Source organism: Passer domesticus, chromosome 20 (genome assembly GCF_036417665.1).
Source record: "Passer domesticus isolate bPasDom1 chromosome 20, bPasDom1.hap1, whole genome shotgun sequence".
Classification (NCBI taxonomy): domain Eukaryota; kingdom Metazoa; phylum Chordata; class Aves; order Passeriformes; family Passeridae; genus Passer; species Passer domesticus.
Window position 1 is genome coordinate 11801291 of NC_087493.1, and position 17639 is coordinate 11818929.

General features: G+C 51.5%; 1 protein-coding gene across 1 annotated transcript in view; it reads left to right on the plus strand.

Moving 5' to 3' along the window:
* Positions 1-17639, plus strand: part of STX8 (syntaxin 8) — a gene marked incomplete at its 5' end in the record, with an annotated part of 80924 nt that overhangs the window by 36930 nt on the left and 26355 nt on the right. Inside the window, one exon of the mRNA XM_064396009.1 lies at positions 14346-14447. Coding sequence (XP_064252079.1) covers positions 14346-14447 — 102 coding nt within the window. The remainder of the gene's footprint in view (positions 1-14345; positions 14448-17639) is intronic.

The window sequence follows — 17639 nt, forward strand, 5'->3', positions numbered from 1 at the left end:
CAGGCCAATCAGGGCTATCTGGGCAGCACATCCCCTCCCAAGTGATGGTCTTGCTTTAGTCCTAATGGCCTGATGAGATCACCTCTAATTTGTGTATCAAGCTGGTTTGTATCACATCGTTCAGAAAGAAAACAAGAAAGGGGGTAAAAACCCCACACAGACCCAACAAAACCCTCTTTATTTCATTTTGTTCTTGCTGGACTTCAAAAGGTTGCATTATACCCAGTGTGCAGTGCCCTGTGAAAGCGCAGAGCCATTACCTCAGCCAGCAGAAAGCGAGCTCCCCTTTTGGCGGGGGCTGCCCTGCTCCAGGGTGGTGGCACTGTCAGCCCAGGAGAGGCTGGAGGGCTCTGCTGGCTCCCTGGGCTCTGCTCTCAGCAGCCACAGGTGCTGCATCCTCCTGCCGTGGCCAAGGGAGCGAGAAGCAAGAAGAGCTGCTGGGTGGGAGCACAGAGCCAGCAGAGCAAGGAGCCAGGGTGGCTCAGGGTGCTGAGGGCAGAGTGGGGGACAGCAGGGTGCTCCCACACCGTGTGCAGGTACAGACACACACAGGGGAAAGCCCTGCTGTGTGCTCCTCTCTCCAGGAGAGCCTGCTGAGGATTTAGGGACCGTGCCAGCAGCCTGGGTGCCTCTGCCCAAGTGAGAGTGTTCTGCTCGTGCTGTTAGCTCAGCAGAGCTGGTTGTGGAGAGTGTCCTGCAGCCTGGGGAGAGAGGACTCAGCTGTGCTGCTCAGCAGTGAGGCATCCATTCCTGGGGGCTGAGACACAGGAGCAGAGCCGGGGGAGCCCAGCCATGCTCAGGGGCAGCACACAGAGCTCTGCGTGGTGTGCTTGGGAGGAGAAGAGTGCTTTACACCAAGTGCTGTGGTATAAAGTGTAAGAAATCATGGAGCTGGGCTGTTGGGTATTTGGGAAGTGAGTGCTGACAGGGCAGGGACCCAAGCACAGCCTGGTGCTCAGTGTCTCCTGTGCATCAGCCAGCCCTTTCTTCCAGGTTGTTCCAGAGCTGAATTAACCTCAAGCTGCCTTTTCCCAAAACTGCTCTGCCTCGAAAGGAAACAAATTATTGGCAGAAATTGATTTCATCTTAGCAGCTAACTTTTAAATCTAAAATCTTAACAAATATATGCTGCAATGATCAAAAAATGTTCCATTAACACTTTTTTATGACCTTAGCTGAGACACTGGTAACATGCTGTTGTCCTGGGCCATTTGGATACTTTTATTTTTTGTTATTTTTACTGTTCTACACTCTTTTGTTGCTGAATCAGTTTTGCATATTGCAGCACTGGCATTTGGATTTCCCTTGAAATCTGGCAGGAGGAATTTAAGTCTTTGGAGCTCAACTTGTTGCTTTGTGCCTCCTTGCTTTTGTCCCCACGCTGGTGCAGAGCAGAGTGGGAGCCCAGGGGAGCTGACAGGGCTGAGCACTCAGCTCTCTCCAGGCATTTTTGTCATTTGTTAAACCTGCTTTTTGGAAACTGTGCTCTGCTCACGAGATCAGGTGCTGGCTGTAGAAAATGGGGCAAAATTCAGCCGTGGGAGCTGCTCCCAGCGGCTCTGGGTGTCTGTCTGGGATCAAACCCAGGTGAGAGATGCTGCTTCACCCTGGGGTGTGGACGAGCTTGGTTTGCTCTCTCAGACAGCAGGATTCATCTCCAGAGTTGTCTTGGGGCTGCCTGCATTGTTTTGGCTTTGTGTGCTGGCTTTCTTGCGGAGCTGGGCCCGCAGTTAATGCTGAGTTTCGATTTCCATGACAAGTTCTCTTCGGGGAGATTTACAGCTCAGCTGCTTTGCTTTGCCAGGCTAATGCTCTGGAATGCAGGTTGACAGTCCAGATGTGAAACCTTTCTCCTCGGAAAGAAAACAAAGGATTAAATGCGTTTTAAGAGGGTTTGAAAAAAATAATTTAGGGCTGAGGCCCCGAACCCAACATCTGAAGTCTTGAAATACTGCTGGGGATGTGAAACTTCAAAATCAGGACACTTGGAAGTGCAGCCGGGCTGTGAGTTCCCTGTGGCTTTTGGAGCACCTGGCACTGCCTGTACTGGGGCTTCCTGAGGTTTTACACAATGTCAAATAATCAAATTCTGCATCCTCGTGCCATCAGTGCAGGGTGAAGCCTGGTTTGGGTCTTGCTCCTGCTGAAAGCTGTGGAGTGTGGGGCAGCTGCAGCCTCTCCCTTGGACACAGCCACATTTATTTGATTTTCACAGCTGAAGACAGAGGCTCCTGTTTTCTGATCTGACAAACTGACAACTCTCCAGCATCACCCCAGTTCCCAGGGGGTGGAGGAAGGCCCAGGTTTGTTCACCAGCATCCCCTCTGCAGGGGAAAGGTCTGACCAGGCTGCAAGGTCACGACTGGACTGGAAAAGGGTTTAATAGTGGTGTTTAATGTCCAAACCATCATTTTAACGAGAGGAACACAATGGCCTCCGCCAAGGCATTGAATGTGAGCCTTTGTGCTGGTGGAGATTTGCACAATGCATCTGCCCCCGAATGCCCGCCTGGGTTTCAGAACTGTTTGGGCTGGAAACAATGCAGCAAGAGTTCATTGTCCTCTCGGAGAAATGATGAAAACATCCAGAACTTTCTCCCTGCCCATATGGGAAGAGCAAACATGAGGAGTCTGTACTACCAGATGTCTTAAAATTGAGACCACAGCCTCAAAGGTGGGAAGGGCAGACCTTGCAGGGCAGGTCATTCTCAAGTGGCCTTGGGAAATATCTTGGGGTTTATTGGGATTTATTAAAACTGGGGTTGTAAAAAGCTTGTGGCTCTTTATTTGGAACTAACAGTCCCATTGGTGTTCTGCTGTGATCAGGCTCAGGGAGCCTCTGCAGAACAGTGCCTTTGCTGGAGCAGAGGCACCTTCTGTGTTTGTTCTGTTCAGAAAGGTCTCTGCCTTTAGTCCAGCTCGTGGAACCACAGATGATTGCAGGTATGCTAAAAAAGCAGGTTTAACAAATGACAAAAATGGCTTATGTTTTTCCTAGGTAAAAATCAGCAAAAAAATAAAAACCCTGGGCTAAAAGTGCCTTTTGTAGTATCAGTGTATGATTTTTTGAAGTGGGATGTTTTAAACTGAGTAATCAGAAAAAACAGCTTTGAGATTACACACATAGAACGAGGTGTTAATTTTTTGCATATATACATATACATATATATTCACATTTTAAATTTAATTTCTCATTGGAAACAACGCACTTAGTCTAACAAGGCATTGTTTGGCGTTGAGCTGTGGCTGCTGCAGCCAGGTCCTGTGCTCAGCTGTTCCCAGGCTCTGGGAGCCACGGGGACAGCCCTGCACACACAGGGAGCCCCAGCAATCTCTGCCCTCTGATAAACTCTGTTTGTGCAGCTTCACCAGGGGAGGCTTCCTTCCTGCCCTGGCCTTTGTCACACGCAGTGTCCTCAACCCTCGGCTGGGTAAATCGCCCTCAGCAGTGAAATCCTTGGGGTTCCTTTCCCTCTGGGTAAATCCCCCTGAGCACTGAATCCCTTGGGTCCTTCCCCTCTGGGTAAATCCCCCTGAGCACTGCATCCCTCATTCTCCTTCCCCTCTGGATAAATCCACCCTGAGCACTGCATCCCTTGTTCTCCTTCCCCTCTGGGTAAATCCCCCTGAGCACTGCATCCCTCGTTCTCCTTCCCCTCTGGGTAAATCCCCCTGAGCACTGCATCCCTCGTTCTCCTGGCCCTGCAGGAAGGGACCATCCCCGAGCAGCTGGGGCAGGGCTCCCCCTGTGCCTCCCCTGCTCTGCAGAGTCCACGGGCACACAGCCACCCCAAACACCGAGCACTCAGCCACATCTGCAGAAAATCCTTGGGAGGGCATGTGGAAAGTTGGCAGAGCTCTTGGTGGAAGGAAGTGGGAAGAAAGAAAATCATTAGCTGAGGCTGGGGGGATGCGTGGACTCGAGGTCGTCTTATCTGTGCAAGTTCTTCTTGCCCCCTTTCTGTTGTTTTAACCACTTCTCTGAGTAATCAGAGCTTTTTCCATGCCTGCAGACTGGAATGGAATACTTTTGAGCCGTATTTTTGAGCTCTGGAGGTGTCTCTCTGCCTTTGGCCTGCCAGTCTCCCGGGCAGGTGGCTGGGCAGGCAGGGCACTGATGGCAGCAAGGAGTGCCATCCCTGCAGGGCATCCAGCCCCTGCTACGTGCCCAGCTCTGAGCATGCTGTTAGGTGATGTATTCCTCTTGCTAATTTCCTCAATTTGTCACTGATTCCAGTAGAGCTTGATGAGGGATGTCAGCTGGAGATTAGTCCCAGATGCCTGGGCTGACCTTAGCTTTATCAGCTGCTTTCAATACTGCAGCCATGAAGCACTTGCAAGTTCTCTGGTTCCTGCCGTGATTGATAGCCCAGCTCTGAAGTGCCTTTGCTCCTGCCCGTGCTCCAGGGGGATAATGCCCTGCAGCTGTCCGCAGCAGGATGCTCTGTGCTGAGCCTCTGCTGCTCGGCTGGCTCCCTCCCAAGGGCAGGGTTTATTGCAGTGGCACTCGTGTTCTGCAGCTGGCCTCCCCCTGCTCCGTGCCTTCTGCCCTGCTCCACATCTCCTGACAGAGGCACACCAGTGCCCCGGTGCCCAGGGGAGGCTGGGCTGTTCCAGGAGAGGTTTAACCTCTGTGTGCAGAGCTGCAGGACCTGTGGCAGTCAGCTTTCTGCCCTTGGCAGAGGTGTTCGCTGGTTTTGGGGAGCTGTCCTGGAGCTCTCGGTGCAAGGCGTGGGCTGGTGGGGGAGATCTCTCCTGCTGGCCTCTTCTGCTGTGCTTGCCACTGATGTGCCATTCCTTGGGAAGGGGCTGCAGGGTGGCTTCAGCCCTGCCTCTGAGCACTGAGCTCCTTCAGAAGGTGGTGTGGGCTCCCAGCCTGCACAAGCTGTGTGGATCCTGAGACTGATGGCAGCCTTCCCCTCATCAAGATAGACCTGGGAATTTTTTACCCTGAATTTTGCATCTGCTCCTGCCTGATGTTGTGGCTCTGCAGAGGGTATTGGTGGGGAGCTCACCGTGGTTGAGTCACTCCTGCAGGCACAGTGTAGGGTCAGGCTGGGGGAAGGTGCTCCTTGCATTTCTAAAGTGCATTTTCACTTCAAATAGAGGGAAAAGGAAAAGAAACACCAAGCCCCGTATTCCTTTAGAGGGTGAGGGTGGAAGGGCATGAGCTCTGTCCTGGGCTGGAGCCCTCCTGGGTGTGCTGGCTGCTGCTCCTGGGGTGTGTGCCAGGGCAGGGGCACTGCCTGCCTGCAGGGTGAAGCTGGCAGGGCAGGGGCACCCCTCACTCTGAGCCCTGGAGCCAGCAGGGCTGGCCCAGCCCTGCTCTGCTCCCCAGGCTGCTCTCACCTTGGGCTCCAGCTCTGCCCGAGCACTGCTGGCCATTTTTACCCAATCTCCTTTAATCTGCATTGAAACCACAGAATCACAGAATAATGAGGTTGGAAGAGACCTCTAAGAACACAGAGTCCATCCCATGCCCTCACACCTCAACCAGGCCACAGCACCAAGTGCCCTGTCCAGCCTTTTTTAAACACATCCAGAGATGGTGATTCCACCACCTCCCTGGGAAGAACATTCCCGTGCTTTATTATTCTTTTGGTGAATTTATTTTTCCTAATATCCAGCCTATCCCTTCCCTGATGTGGCTGAGACTGTGTCCTCTGGTTCTGTCAGTGCTCCTGGTGGAAGAGACCAACCCCACCTGTCCACAACCTCCCTTCAGGGAGCTGGAGACAGCAACAAGGTCACCTCTGAGCCTCCTCCTCTCCAGGCTGCACAGCCCCAGCTCCGTAACCAGGAGCACTCAGCCTGCAGGTGTTGGATCATTGTGGGGCAATGGAAGGTCTCACTGCTTTGGAGCTCCTCCGTGTGAAAAACCTGGTGGGAATGGCCTGGCAGTGAGTGAGCATTGGGGTGGCGTGGTGCTGCTCTTTGGGATGAGTTTTCCTTCATGATGAGTTAAAAACCCTGCTCAGCATCTCAATTCCAGTGTGCCTGTCTCTGAGGTGCTGGCCCCGAGCCAGATGAGAATTGGTTTTTATCTGGTGGAGGTGATGAGAGGTGAGGAGCTCTGCCTCACTGCTGCATTTTCTGCTTTTCTCCGTGGATTAAAGCCTGGTTTGTTGGTACCCACAAGGATTGTGTTACCTTCTGGGGTGGGTCCATCTTTTATGAAGTGTCGGAGCAGGAATTGCCAAGGAGATCTTAAAAGTGGCAACAGCTGCATGGAGTGTAACACAGGTTTTTAATTATTTTTTTATGCTTTTGTTTTGGTGTTTTTGTGGATTTTTTTGTTTTCTTTGCTTTGCAAAATGGACTGAAAACCTCAGCTTAGGGTGTTCAGTAGCCAAAACTATTATGTTTTATAACACAGCCCTTTTGGACTTTTTGTTGGTGTTTTTGTTTTGGTGTTGGTTGTTTTAGTTGTAGAGAGGTTTTTTGTGTGTTATTGTTTTGGTGTTGGGTGTTTTGGTTGTAGGTATTTCCTATTTTTGTGGGGTTTGGTTGGTTTCTTTCTTGGTGAAATGGACTGGAAACCTCAGCTCGAGGTGTTCAGCAGCCAAAACAGTGTTTCATGGGGATTTGCTAAACCACCTTAGGAAATTGTGGCAGCTGATGTGTGTTTGTAATGAAAGCTGTTGATATCTATGGAAAAGGGTTGCAATGGTGTAAAAACTTGGGAAAAATGAGACTTGCTAGAAGAAAGCAGGAGTGAGTGCTACCAACAATTTCTGAAGGCAGTATTTTAAAAAACCCTGCTTAGATTTTGGATAAAGGCAAAACAAACAAATCTGGGGTCTGAACCAGCTTCTGTCCTTTCATTTTCTGCTGTAAGTTTGCAGAGCACAAACACATTGCAGCAGGAGAAGTGTTTGGCTTGGCAGGGATTTGTTGGAGCATGGAAGTGGCCTTCCAGCCTCCTGGTGCTCCAGGCTCTCCTAGACATGCAGATTTTATGGCTATTTTATCTGTTAGCAGGATTTCCTTGCTTTTTCCCACAGCCACGTCTGTAGGAAAATAATTTGGTGACGTCGTCCCTATAACTTGAAGGTTTTGCTGCAAGTTTGGGTTGCCCGGCCCCAAAATCTCTGTTTGTGTTGCTGGGGCACTTGGATTTGGGATTTGAATAGGAAGAAATGTTAATTAGAAGTGCAGAGAGCCCAGTGAGTGCTGTGGGCTTGGAGAGCCCAGAGCAGTGCCCTGGTGTGTGGCACTGGGGACTTCAGCCCCTGCTGTGAGCTGGAGGCAAATCCTGTAATTCCCACAAGAACATTTTTGTTCTGGAGCTCTGTTTGATCTCAGGTGACTGCACTGCTGTGCCTCAAACACGGTGGGTGAAGGGAAGGGTCACTGCTTGGGAGGAACAAATGGCTTCACACTCAAATACTTCCAGGGAAGGAGACTTTTATCTCCTCCCAGATAACTGGCAGAGGAAAGCCGAGTGCCCTATCATGTGAATGGAGTTCTTGCCTGCCTTGTATCACTGCGAGTCCTCAGCACATCTGGGCTGAGAGCAGTTCCAGTAACATTCAAAAGCACTGTTTTGGTTGGCACACTGGGGCTGTGCTAGATGCCAATTAGTAATGGCTCTTGGAAGCAGCCTGCCTTAAAACTGTCCCTGAGCCGTTCCCCGGAGAAATTATTCAATTAAGTACAGCTAAAATTAATGTTCATGGGTTTTGTTCGAATCAAACAAAATAAGCAGCTGGAGAAGGGAAAACTTCTCAGTGTGTGCTTTTGAAATAACAGCTCTTAACTAATAACTGCGTGAGCTGGGACTGATAGCAGTGTTTGTTTTGCCAGTGTTGCTCTGTAGCTGGGGATGAGCCCTTGGATGGTCCTGGGTCACCTCCAGCATTCCCCAGGCACCATCTGCTGCTCCTGGACCTGCTTTTGGGAGGATGAAGGGTTCTGTGTCACCTCCAGCATTCCCCAGGCACCATCTGCTGCTCCTGGGCCTGCTTTCGGGAGGACGAAGGGTTCTGTGTCACCTCCAGCATTCCCCAGGCACCATCTGCTGCTCCTGGACCTGCTTTCGGGAGGATGAAGGGTTCTGTGTTGCCTGGGGGTGTCACAGTTGACCCAGATCCAGTCAGGTATTTTAGGATGGACGGATGCGGTGTGGGGTGGGAGCAGTGGGCCTGGACATGTCCTTGGAGCAGGTGGCCAGGTTCTCTGTGGCAGAACAAGCAGGTTCCTCTCGTTTGGGCAGGTGTTAGCCCCGAGGGTTTGGCCGGGGGAGGCGTGGGCTGCTCCTGCTCCTGAGCTGGGTGCTGGGGCTGCTCCTCACTCCCAGGGCACGGCTCTGGAGCAGCTCCTCCTTCCCAGCCGGTGCCTCTGTCCCTGCTGCAAGGCTCCAGGAGCAGTCCTGGGCATGCAGAGCTGCTGTTCCTCTGGAGGAACCCCTCAGGCAGAGGCTGGCATGGCCTGGAGCCCCTGTCCAGCAGGGCAGGGGGGGACATGTTCTGGTGCCACCTGGAGCCCGAGGAGCTGCAGGGGAGGCACTGGGGTGAGCTCCTCCCTGCAGCTCTGGCACTGCTCTCCTTTGTAACAGGAATATTCCTGTAGGAATGACAGAATTCCTGTGGGAATTACAGAAATATTCCTATAGGAATTACAAAATTCCTAACAGAAATTGTAACAGAAATATTCTTGTAGGAACGACAGAAATTCCTATGGGAATTACAGAAATATTCCTGTAGGAATGACAAAGTTCCTAACAGAAATATTCCTGTCGGAATGACAGAAAATCCTGTGGGAATTATAGAAATTCCTGTAGGAATGACAGAAATTCCTGTGGGAATTACAGAAATTCCTGTAGGAACGACAAAATTCCTAACAGAAATATTCCTGTAGGAATGACAGAAATTCCTGTAGGAATGACAAACTTCCTAACAGAAATATTCCTGTAGGAATTACAAAAAGCTGCCTCCAGTTCACATCCTGACACCTTCCCAGCAGGAGCCCAGACAGAGCTTCTGGACCCTCCAGGGGCCATCAGGATCCCTGTTAATTAACAGAATAAAGAGTGAGACAGCTGGAACACGGAGGAGCAGGTTGGTTTGACCCTTGGAGAAGTTTGTCTTTTTGGGGTTTTTAGTGCTTACAGGAAGCTCTGCCAATAAGAGATTAAATGTCCTCAGTTCAGCTGGGATGGTGTGGGGAGGAATTTGGTGTTTGCTTGGCATGCAGAGCCCATCAGAGCAGGAGGGCTGGTGTCCCAGCCCTGTGGAGCCCTGGGCACTGCTGGGGTTTGGGCTGAGCTGAAGGAGAAGCCCAGGAGGGCACTCCTGTGTTGCCTTTGGCCCGGGGGCTGCAGAAACCTGCCACAGCTGCAGCCAGGGAGACAAATTAGGATTCCTGCCTTGTGGTTTTTACTGCATTTTTTCTCTTTTCACTCTGCCCTGACGTTAGAGCTGGCACATGGTGCTGGGTTCTTCAGGTTTCTGATGTACTTACATTAGCTGCAATCTTCATTTCATAGCCCTGGCACTTGGAACAATGCTTTGCTTTCTTGTTAGCGTGCAATTACGGGGTTTGGACATATAGGGGTTGGCATTCCCTATATGATTCATTTCTTTGGTATCCAGCTCTTCTCTGAGGCACCAGAGACCTGAGGGAGGGAGGGAGGGGAAGCCTCGAGCCTCGCTGTAATTGGGGTTGTGTGGGGATTTTAGCTCTGTGTTTTCTTAAGGCTGACTGGAGTGTCCCATGACTCAGTGGGGCAGGCCATGGAGGTGCATTACTCATTGATAAATGCTATTGAGTGATCCATACACTCCAATCCAGGGAAAATCCCAACAATGCTAAGGAAATGTTTGGTCAGCAGCAGCGCTCTGCTGAACTGATCAAACCCCAGCTCTCTTTCTCTCTTCCAGTGCTGAATTCCATGTGGCCACCTCTGCTTGGCTTTTGGGTTTCTCACTCCACAGACAGAACGGGTGCAGGTCAAAGATGGAGTTGCCAAAACCAAATGTGGCTTTTTATGCATTTTAAAGAAAACAAGCGGAAAAAAAACCCCCAACCAATTAGTGTGAAGTCATGTATGCAGAACTCTAAAACCTGTTCCACTTCATGGCAAGAGACGGTCATCCTTCCCAAGGGATTCCCTGAGTTAAGGAGAGGGATTTAAAAAAGAAAAAACCAGCCTGGCAGAGGGAGGTGAGGAGACCTGGAAGTGCCTCTGCCTTCCTGCAGGGACTTCCTGTGGGGAATGCTGGGCTGCCTCAGCTCCTGGTCAGCCCCAGAACCTCCTGCCTGCCTGGTGGCTGGATGGATGGATGGTGGATGGATGGATGGATGGATGGATGGATGGATGGATGGATGGATGGATGGTGGATGGATGGTGGATGGATGATGGATGGATGATGGATGGATGATGGATGGATGGATGGATGGATGGATGGATGATGGATGGATGGTTGATGGATGGATGGATGATGGATGGATGGATGGATGGATGGATGGATGGATGGATGATGGATGGATGATGGATGGATGGATGGATGGATGGATGGATGGATGGATGGATGATGGATGGATGATGGATGGATGGATGGATGGATGATGGATGGATGGATGGATGGATGGATGGATGGATGATGGATGGATGATGGATGGATGGATGATGGATGGATGGATGATGGATGATGGATGGATGGTTGATGGATGGATGGATGATGGATGATGGATGGATGGATGATGGATGGATGGATGGATGGATGATGGATGGATGGTTGATGGATGGATGGATGATGGATGGATGGATGGATGGATGGATGGATGGATGGATGATGGATGGATGATGGATGGATGGATGGATGGATGGATGGATGGATGGATGATGGATGGATGGATGGATGATGGATGGATGATGGATGGATGGATGGATGATGGATGGATGGATGGATGGATGGATGGATGATGGATGGATGATGGATGGATGGATGATGGATGGATGGATGATGGATGATGGATGGATGGTTGATGGATGGATGGATGATGGATGATGGATGGATGGATGGATGATGGATGGATGGTTGATGGATGGATGGATGATGGATGATGGATGGATGGATGGATGATGGATGGATGGTTGATGGATGGATGGATGATGGATGGATGATGGATGGATGGTTGATGGATGGATGGATGATGGATGGATGATGGATGGATGGATGATGGATGGATGATGGATGGATGGATGATGGATGGATGATGGATGGATGGATGGATGGATGGATGATGGATGGATGATGGATGGATGATGGATGGATGGATGGATGGATGATGGATGATGGATGGATGGATGATGGATGATGGATGGATGGATGGATGGATGGATGGATGGATGGATGGATGGATGGATAGATGTTCCTCTTCTAGGGAATCTTCTGGGCTGAACTTCTGGTTCAGCTGGGAGTGGGGTCAGAACTTCCTTGTGCTTCCTCCCCATTCCAGCTGCTCAGATCTCCAGGTCCTGCTGTGAGCCCTCCAGAATTCCCCAGGTCCCAGCTGAGACATCAAAGGGCTGGGTGCTCGTTGAGCTGTGGGCTGTGTGTTGGGTGAAGTGCCCTGCTCCCCTGGAGCCTGACTGTGTCACAAAACATGGTTTTATATATATATATATATATGGAGAAATGCTTCTTGCAGGACGTCCAGGGCAGCCCTTGGCTTCAGCAGTGAGTCCTGGCAGGGGGATGGGAAAGGAGAGGCTCTACACAGAATCCCAACTGCAGTGCCTTGGGCTTTGAAATGATGACAGAAAATTTCCCTGCTCACATTTGTTCTCGTTTAGCTACAGCTTGTTCACCAGGATGTTTTTCAAGGAGGGTCTGGTCAGTGCTGGCAGAGGAAAGTCTCCAATTTCCCAAGCATGCTTATCACTTTGTCCTTGACAACGATGGGAACTTGCAGCACTTTTTTTGGTGGAGAGGCAAACATGAGCAGTCCTGCCCTTACAGGCAGCATTGTCCTGCTCTTCCTGTGTGCTGAATCACGCAGGACAGATAAAGTTTCCCCAAAATATTGTTGGCTTTGCAGATGTCAGACCTGGGAAAGTTGGGTGGAAGGGGGAGGAGAGTGAATATCTGAGCTGCAAACTGAGCAAACCTTGCAGCTCAAAGAAATGCCTCCATCCCCTGGGAGAATGTGTGTTGGTGTAGGATGGACAACACTGAGTGCAACAATATTGATGAACAATAAGTTCAGAAATCAGGAGGGTTTGTGTCTGGCACAGAGCAGGTTGGGGGGTGCATGGGTCAATGCAGAGGGTAAAACACAGGGGAGGGTTGAGCTTTTCCCTCTGCCCTCCCTTCCTGGGGATTCAGGGGTGGTTTGGGCTGCAGGACAGGCGTCAGGAGCTCATGCTTGAGGAAAGCTGTGTGTCTTCAAAGTCCAGGGGTTTTTAGATGCTGATATCATTTTCCATAGGGGCTCACAGGAGATGACAGAGTGTTTGTGGAGCAGATGGAAACATGCACTGCAGGATGGTGCTTAAATGTCTCAGCTCTCCGGGAGAGCAAAACCTCCGTGCTCCATGTGCCTGGGACACTTGCTATGTGCTGCAGAACTCTGATAATTTAATGTGGGGTTTGTTATCTCTGTGTACAATCAGACGGCTTTTATCTGTGTTTGATACTGTGCTTGTTCCTTGATAAGACTTGAGAACATAAACACCCTCCATAATGAACATCTGGGGCCTGAGGGAACAGCTGGAGCTGTGTCAGGAGAGCTTTAGGTTGGATTTTAGGGAAAGGTTCTTCCCCCAGAGGGTGCTGGCACTGCCCAGGCTGCCCAGGGAATGGGCACAGCCCCGAGGCTGCCAGAGCTCCAGAGCCTTTGGACAGGGTGGGATTGTTGGGGGTCTGGGCAGGGGCAGGGGCTGCACTGGGTGATCCTGGGGGTCCCTTTGTGTGATCTGCTCTGGGAAGGTGAATGGTGCAGAAAACCATTCCCAGGCAGTTCCTGGTGCCACAGGGATGACAGCAGGGAAGCTGCAAGGACTAATGTCACACACTGGCATGACTCTTGTAAGGACAGCTCCTTGTGCCACAGGGAAGTTTGGGAAGCACAAGGAATGCCCTCTCTCTTCACTGTCATCCCCTTTTTCCTTGTAGAGACAGCTGGGAAATCTCCTGGTTGAAGGAATACAGTCAGACCAATAAAGGCTCAGTGATAAGGGCCCTGTCCTGTACATGATTGTGTCCTTCCAGTGTTCTTTAGCCCTCTGCCATCACCATTCAGGGCTGTGATCCATACTTCTGGGCAGGATGTCACTTTGTCTGTGTGTGCTCTGACTCCTGCTTTTGTTGCTCCTGGCAGGGCTCCCTCAGGGCAGAGCTGCAGTGCCAGGGGCTGCTGGGGCACAGAGGAGCCCAGGGCACGGCCACTGTCCCCAGGCCTGGCTAAAGGCAGGCAGGGCTTGCAGAGACCAGGATCAGCAGTGGGGAGGGTGGAACCAGGGCGAGAGGCTGAGCAGCAGCTCTCTCTCTTGGCTGCTGTCCTCTCCTGATCTGCCGTGCACAGTGAACCTCTCCTACCTGGTGTGTGCAGGCAGCAGGAGCTCTGGCTCTGTGTTCCGGGGAAATCAGAGCGGAACAGGCAGCGAGAGGGAAATTCAGTGCCTGATTGTGGCTTTTCATTTTGAGCCATGCCATCAACCACTCTCAGTGTAAGCCTTGTACCAGCTCTGCTTTCCATGACAAAATTAAAGCCATCAGTTACAGGAGGTTGAGGGTGGCTTGGCTTCAAGTGTTCCTTTCTCCTCTCTTAAAATTTGATGGAGGGGAAACTTTGCCCGCTTTTCTTTTCCCAGAGGACCTTCTGGGCTGCAGGGAGAGCTGCCAGACCCACAGCTCCAGGAGGGAGCCGAGGCAGGAGTTGTGGCCTCAGTGGCTGCGTGGTCAGGACTGCACTGAGTGCTCCCAGAAGCCTTTATGAAGATGGTGGATGTGGTTTGGTGAGGGTGTCGTGACCAAGTGTTGAGATGCTGTTCCAGGGACTGAAATTCCAGATTCCCTATGGCACAGGCACTCATTCTCTCACTTTGGCTCAGTGAGGGAGTTCTCCTCAGCTCTGTGGCTGCCACCATCCTGTCCTCCCTGACCTCCTAGACTGATGCTGCTGTTCCAGGCTGTATTTTTTCCTCCACTTCAGGCTCTTGCAGTGGAGCACTGCACTGAATCTGGCGTCTCTGCTGTGCTGTCCCCCAGGATTTGGACCTTCCAGTGGTGTGAGCACCGCTGTGTCCCGCTGGGGGATGCAGCTCCTTCCCTTGGGGGCTTCCAGCAGGAGGGTGGTGCTGTGGGCTCAGACTGAGTGTTGCTGTTCCTCTCTCTGCAGAGATCATCGATGACCTGACGAGCCTGGTGGAGAGCACGGACGGCCGGCTGCGCAGCCAGACCCGCCACGTCAAGGTGGTGGAGAGGAAATCGACGTCGTGCGGTAGGGAACGCAGCACAGAATTAAGTCTCCCCTTAATTCCTCCCACCCGGGCTGCCCTGGGGCTGGGCCACACGCTGGGCAGAGCTGCAGAGCAGCAGGGGTCTGCTAAAAGGATCTCCTCCGTGGATCCACCTGGGCAGCACAGGATGAACCAGAATGGTCCCAAAATGCACGAGCGCTCCCTGGGATCAGCTCTGCTCCATGTGCACATTGCAGTTCAGTGTCCAATCCCAGCTGCAGTCCCTGCAGTCCCATCCTGCTTGTTTTCCCTCTCCAGCCCACGTTGTTTGTGCTTTTGGGCCTGAAACTTGTATGGATTGTCCTTGGTCCCCAGCAGGAGCAGGAATTGTTCTGTCTCCCTGCTCTGTGCAGAGCTCACCATCCCGTACTATGAAGCTCAGAACTGCACACTAAAGCAGCACAGAACCTGAAAAATAGAAAAGCTGAAACTTAAGGCATCACCAGGGCAGTTCTTCACTGATGATGTGCAGTTATTAACTGTTGCTAATTGCTGTGCAATGCTCCCCCCCGAGGAGAGCTTCTTTCACAGGCACAAACCCCAGCACTCCAAACATCTCCAGCAGCTCTGCCTGGCTGTGCTGAAGGGCTGCTGCAGTTAATTCCCTTGAGCCATTTGACTGCAGCGTTGCACAATGTCCTGATTGTAAGAAATGGTTTGAAATTAGAGCGGTGCATGTTAATTAGCTTTACACAAACTTGCTACCAGCCCTCACAAAGCTGGCGCAGCGGGGAGCAGGGCCACAGGAGGTGTCCTGCAGGAATGAGCTCCTAGCCCAGCAGCACTCAGAGCCTGCCAGGCATGAAATCCTTCCTGGTGACTCCTGCAGTGATGTGCAAGCTGCTCAGGCTAAGCTGGCCTCCCTGTGCAGAGAGCCAAGGACAGCCAGCCACAGGCAGCTTTGGATGGTGGCAGAAGATGCCTTTGTGTGGGGAGAGGGATGGCTGAGGGATGAAGTCCCTGGGGAGGTGGTGGCACTTCAGTTCTGGTTCTGGTCTCCCTGGGTTTTACCGTGCTAGAAGACTCACAGTGCTCTACAGAATCTTGACTTGCAGTCAGAAGTTGTTGGAATTGGGGTTGTGTAGGTCAGTAAAGAGAAAGGCAAGGGCTGACGTGGTCACAGCCTGGCTGCGGCTGGTGGGAGATTTCTCTCTGTGCAGTGAGGTTTCTCTCTGTGCAGTGAGGTTTCTCTCTGTGCAGTGAGGTTTCTCTCTGTGCAGTGAGGTCTCTGTGCAGTGAGGTCTCTGTGCAGTGAGGTTTCTCTCTGTGCAGTGAGGTTTCTCTCTGTGCAGTGAGGTTTCTCTCTGTGCAGTGAGGTCTCTGTGCAGTGAGGTCTCTGTGCAGTGAGGTTTCACTCTGTGCAGTGAGGTTTCTCTCTCTGTGCAGTGAGGTTTCTCTCTCTGTGCAGTGAGGTTTCTCGCTGTGCAGTGAGGTCTCTGTGCAGTGAGGTCTCTGTGCAGTGAGGTTTCACTCTGTGCAGTGAGGTTTCTCTCTGTGCAGTGAGGTTTCTCTCTGTGCAGTGAGGTCTCTGTGCAGTGAGGTCTCTGTGCAGTGAGGTCTCTGTGCAGTGAGGTTTCACTCTGTGCAGTGAGGTTTCTCTCTGTGCAGTGAGGTTTCTCTCTGTGCAGTGAGGTCTCTGTGCAGTGAGGTCTCTGTGCAGTGAGGTCTCTGTGCAGTGAGGTTTCACTCTGTGCAGTGAGGTTTCTCTCTGTGCAATGAGGTTTCTCTCTGTGCAGTGAGGTTTCTCTCTGTGCAGTGAGGTTTCTCTCTGTGCAGTGAGGTTTCTGTGCAATGAGGTTTCTCTCTGTGCAATGAGATTTCTCTCTGTAGATTAAAGCTCTGCCTGCAGAGCTCCCCAGCTTAGCCTGGCAATGAAGCATCTTTCCAGCACTGACAATTCCAGGGATTTATTTGGTTCCCCATCCGTGGTAAGGTTTTGAAAGCTTGGTTGATGGAGGTTGATGAAAACCTGTGGCTTCTTCTGGAGGTTAAAGTTGACTTGTCAGAGTCATTTGTCTCCGAGTTCTCCCGTACCAACTGCAGATGGAATTAAAGGCGTGACTGCGGAGTTCATGACTGACTCTTTTATTTTAGATCTTGAATGTTGATGCAAGATGGATTTAATTTAAAACTAAGTGCACTTGAATGATGCTGAGCACCCCTGTGTGCCTTTGGAGTCTCCCCTTAATTCCTGTGGCTTTGTTTTCCTCACGAGTCCGGGGCAGCTCAGCTTGATGGGGGGTGGGCAGGCAGTCAGTCCCCTGGGGTCCAGGAGGGATTTCTCCCCATTTTTAGGCTCCTCGTGCAAGTGCAGCCCCAGACATGTTGCATGATGGTGAGGCTGTCTCTCTAACTGGGCAAGCCCATCCTGGCTGCCTGGGGAATCTCAGAGGAGGAGGAGGAGGATGGGAGAAGGAAGGCTGGGAGGATCCTGGCCTGGATTCCATGGGGGTGACCTCTCTCACCCTTTGCACATTGAAAAACATTTGGCTTTGGTGAGAAGTGCTGCCTCTGGTGCCTGTCCCCTCTGCTCCCTAGGTCTTCCTGTGTTTGCATAACAATTTGGGCACAAGTCAACCCCAGATTGCCTCAGCTGCTTCCTCTGCCCAGGAGCAGCAGTGCTGAGCACACAGGGTTCAGCAGCATTGCTCCCATCCCCTTCCAGCCTCACCCCGGGCACTGGGATGAGCTGTGCCCTGGGGTCAGAAATACCCTCCCTGTACATTGGTGAGCCCTGGGGTGAGCCCAGGCAGCAGGAAAACTGTCAGGGTACCTGTGTGTCATTAGCAGGTCAGATCCTCAGGAACTCTTTGGGTTTGGTGTCTCACTTTGGATTAGAGCAGGGTGACGTGCTCAGTCCCCCTCCTTGCTCCCCTGTCCTTGCTCAGAGCCAGTCTCCCCTCTGTTCCAGCCTGTGGCTGGTAATGTGTTTCCCCCTCCTTTTTGAAATTGTGATGTCTTTTTATTGTGCTGCTGAGTGCTGTGCTGGAGCCACGGGCTGTGGGTACAAGCAGAGCACACTGGCTGCAATAATGGAATAATCCCTGTTTTACAAGCAGGAATGTAATGCATTAATGGGTGTGTCTTTGTTAGCAGCCAGTATAATCATAAAATCAAAGTATTGCTGGTGAAGCCCAACTTCAATCAATATTTCAACATCTCCCTCTCATGCA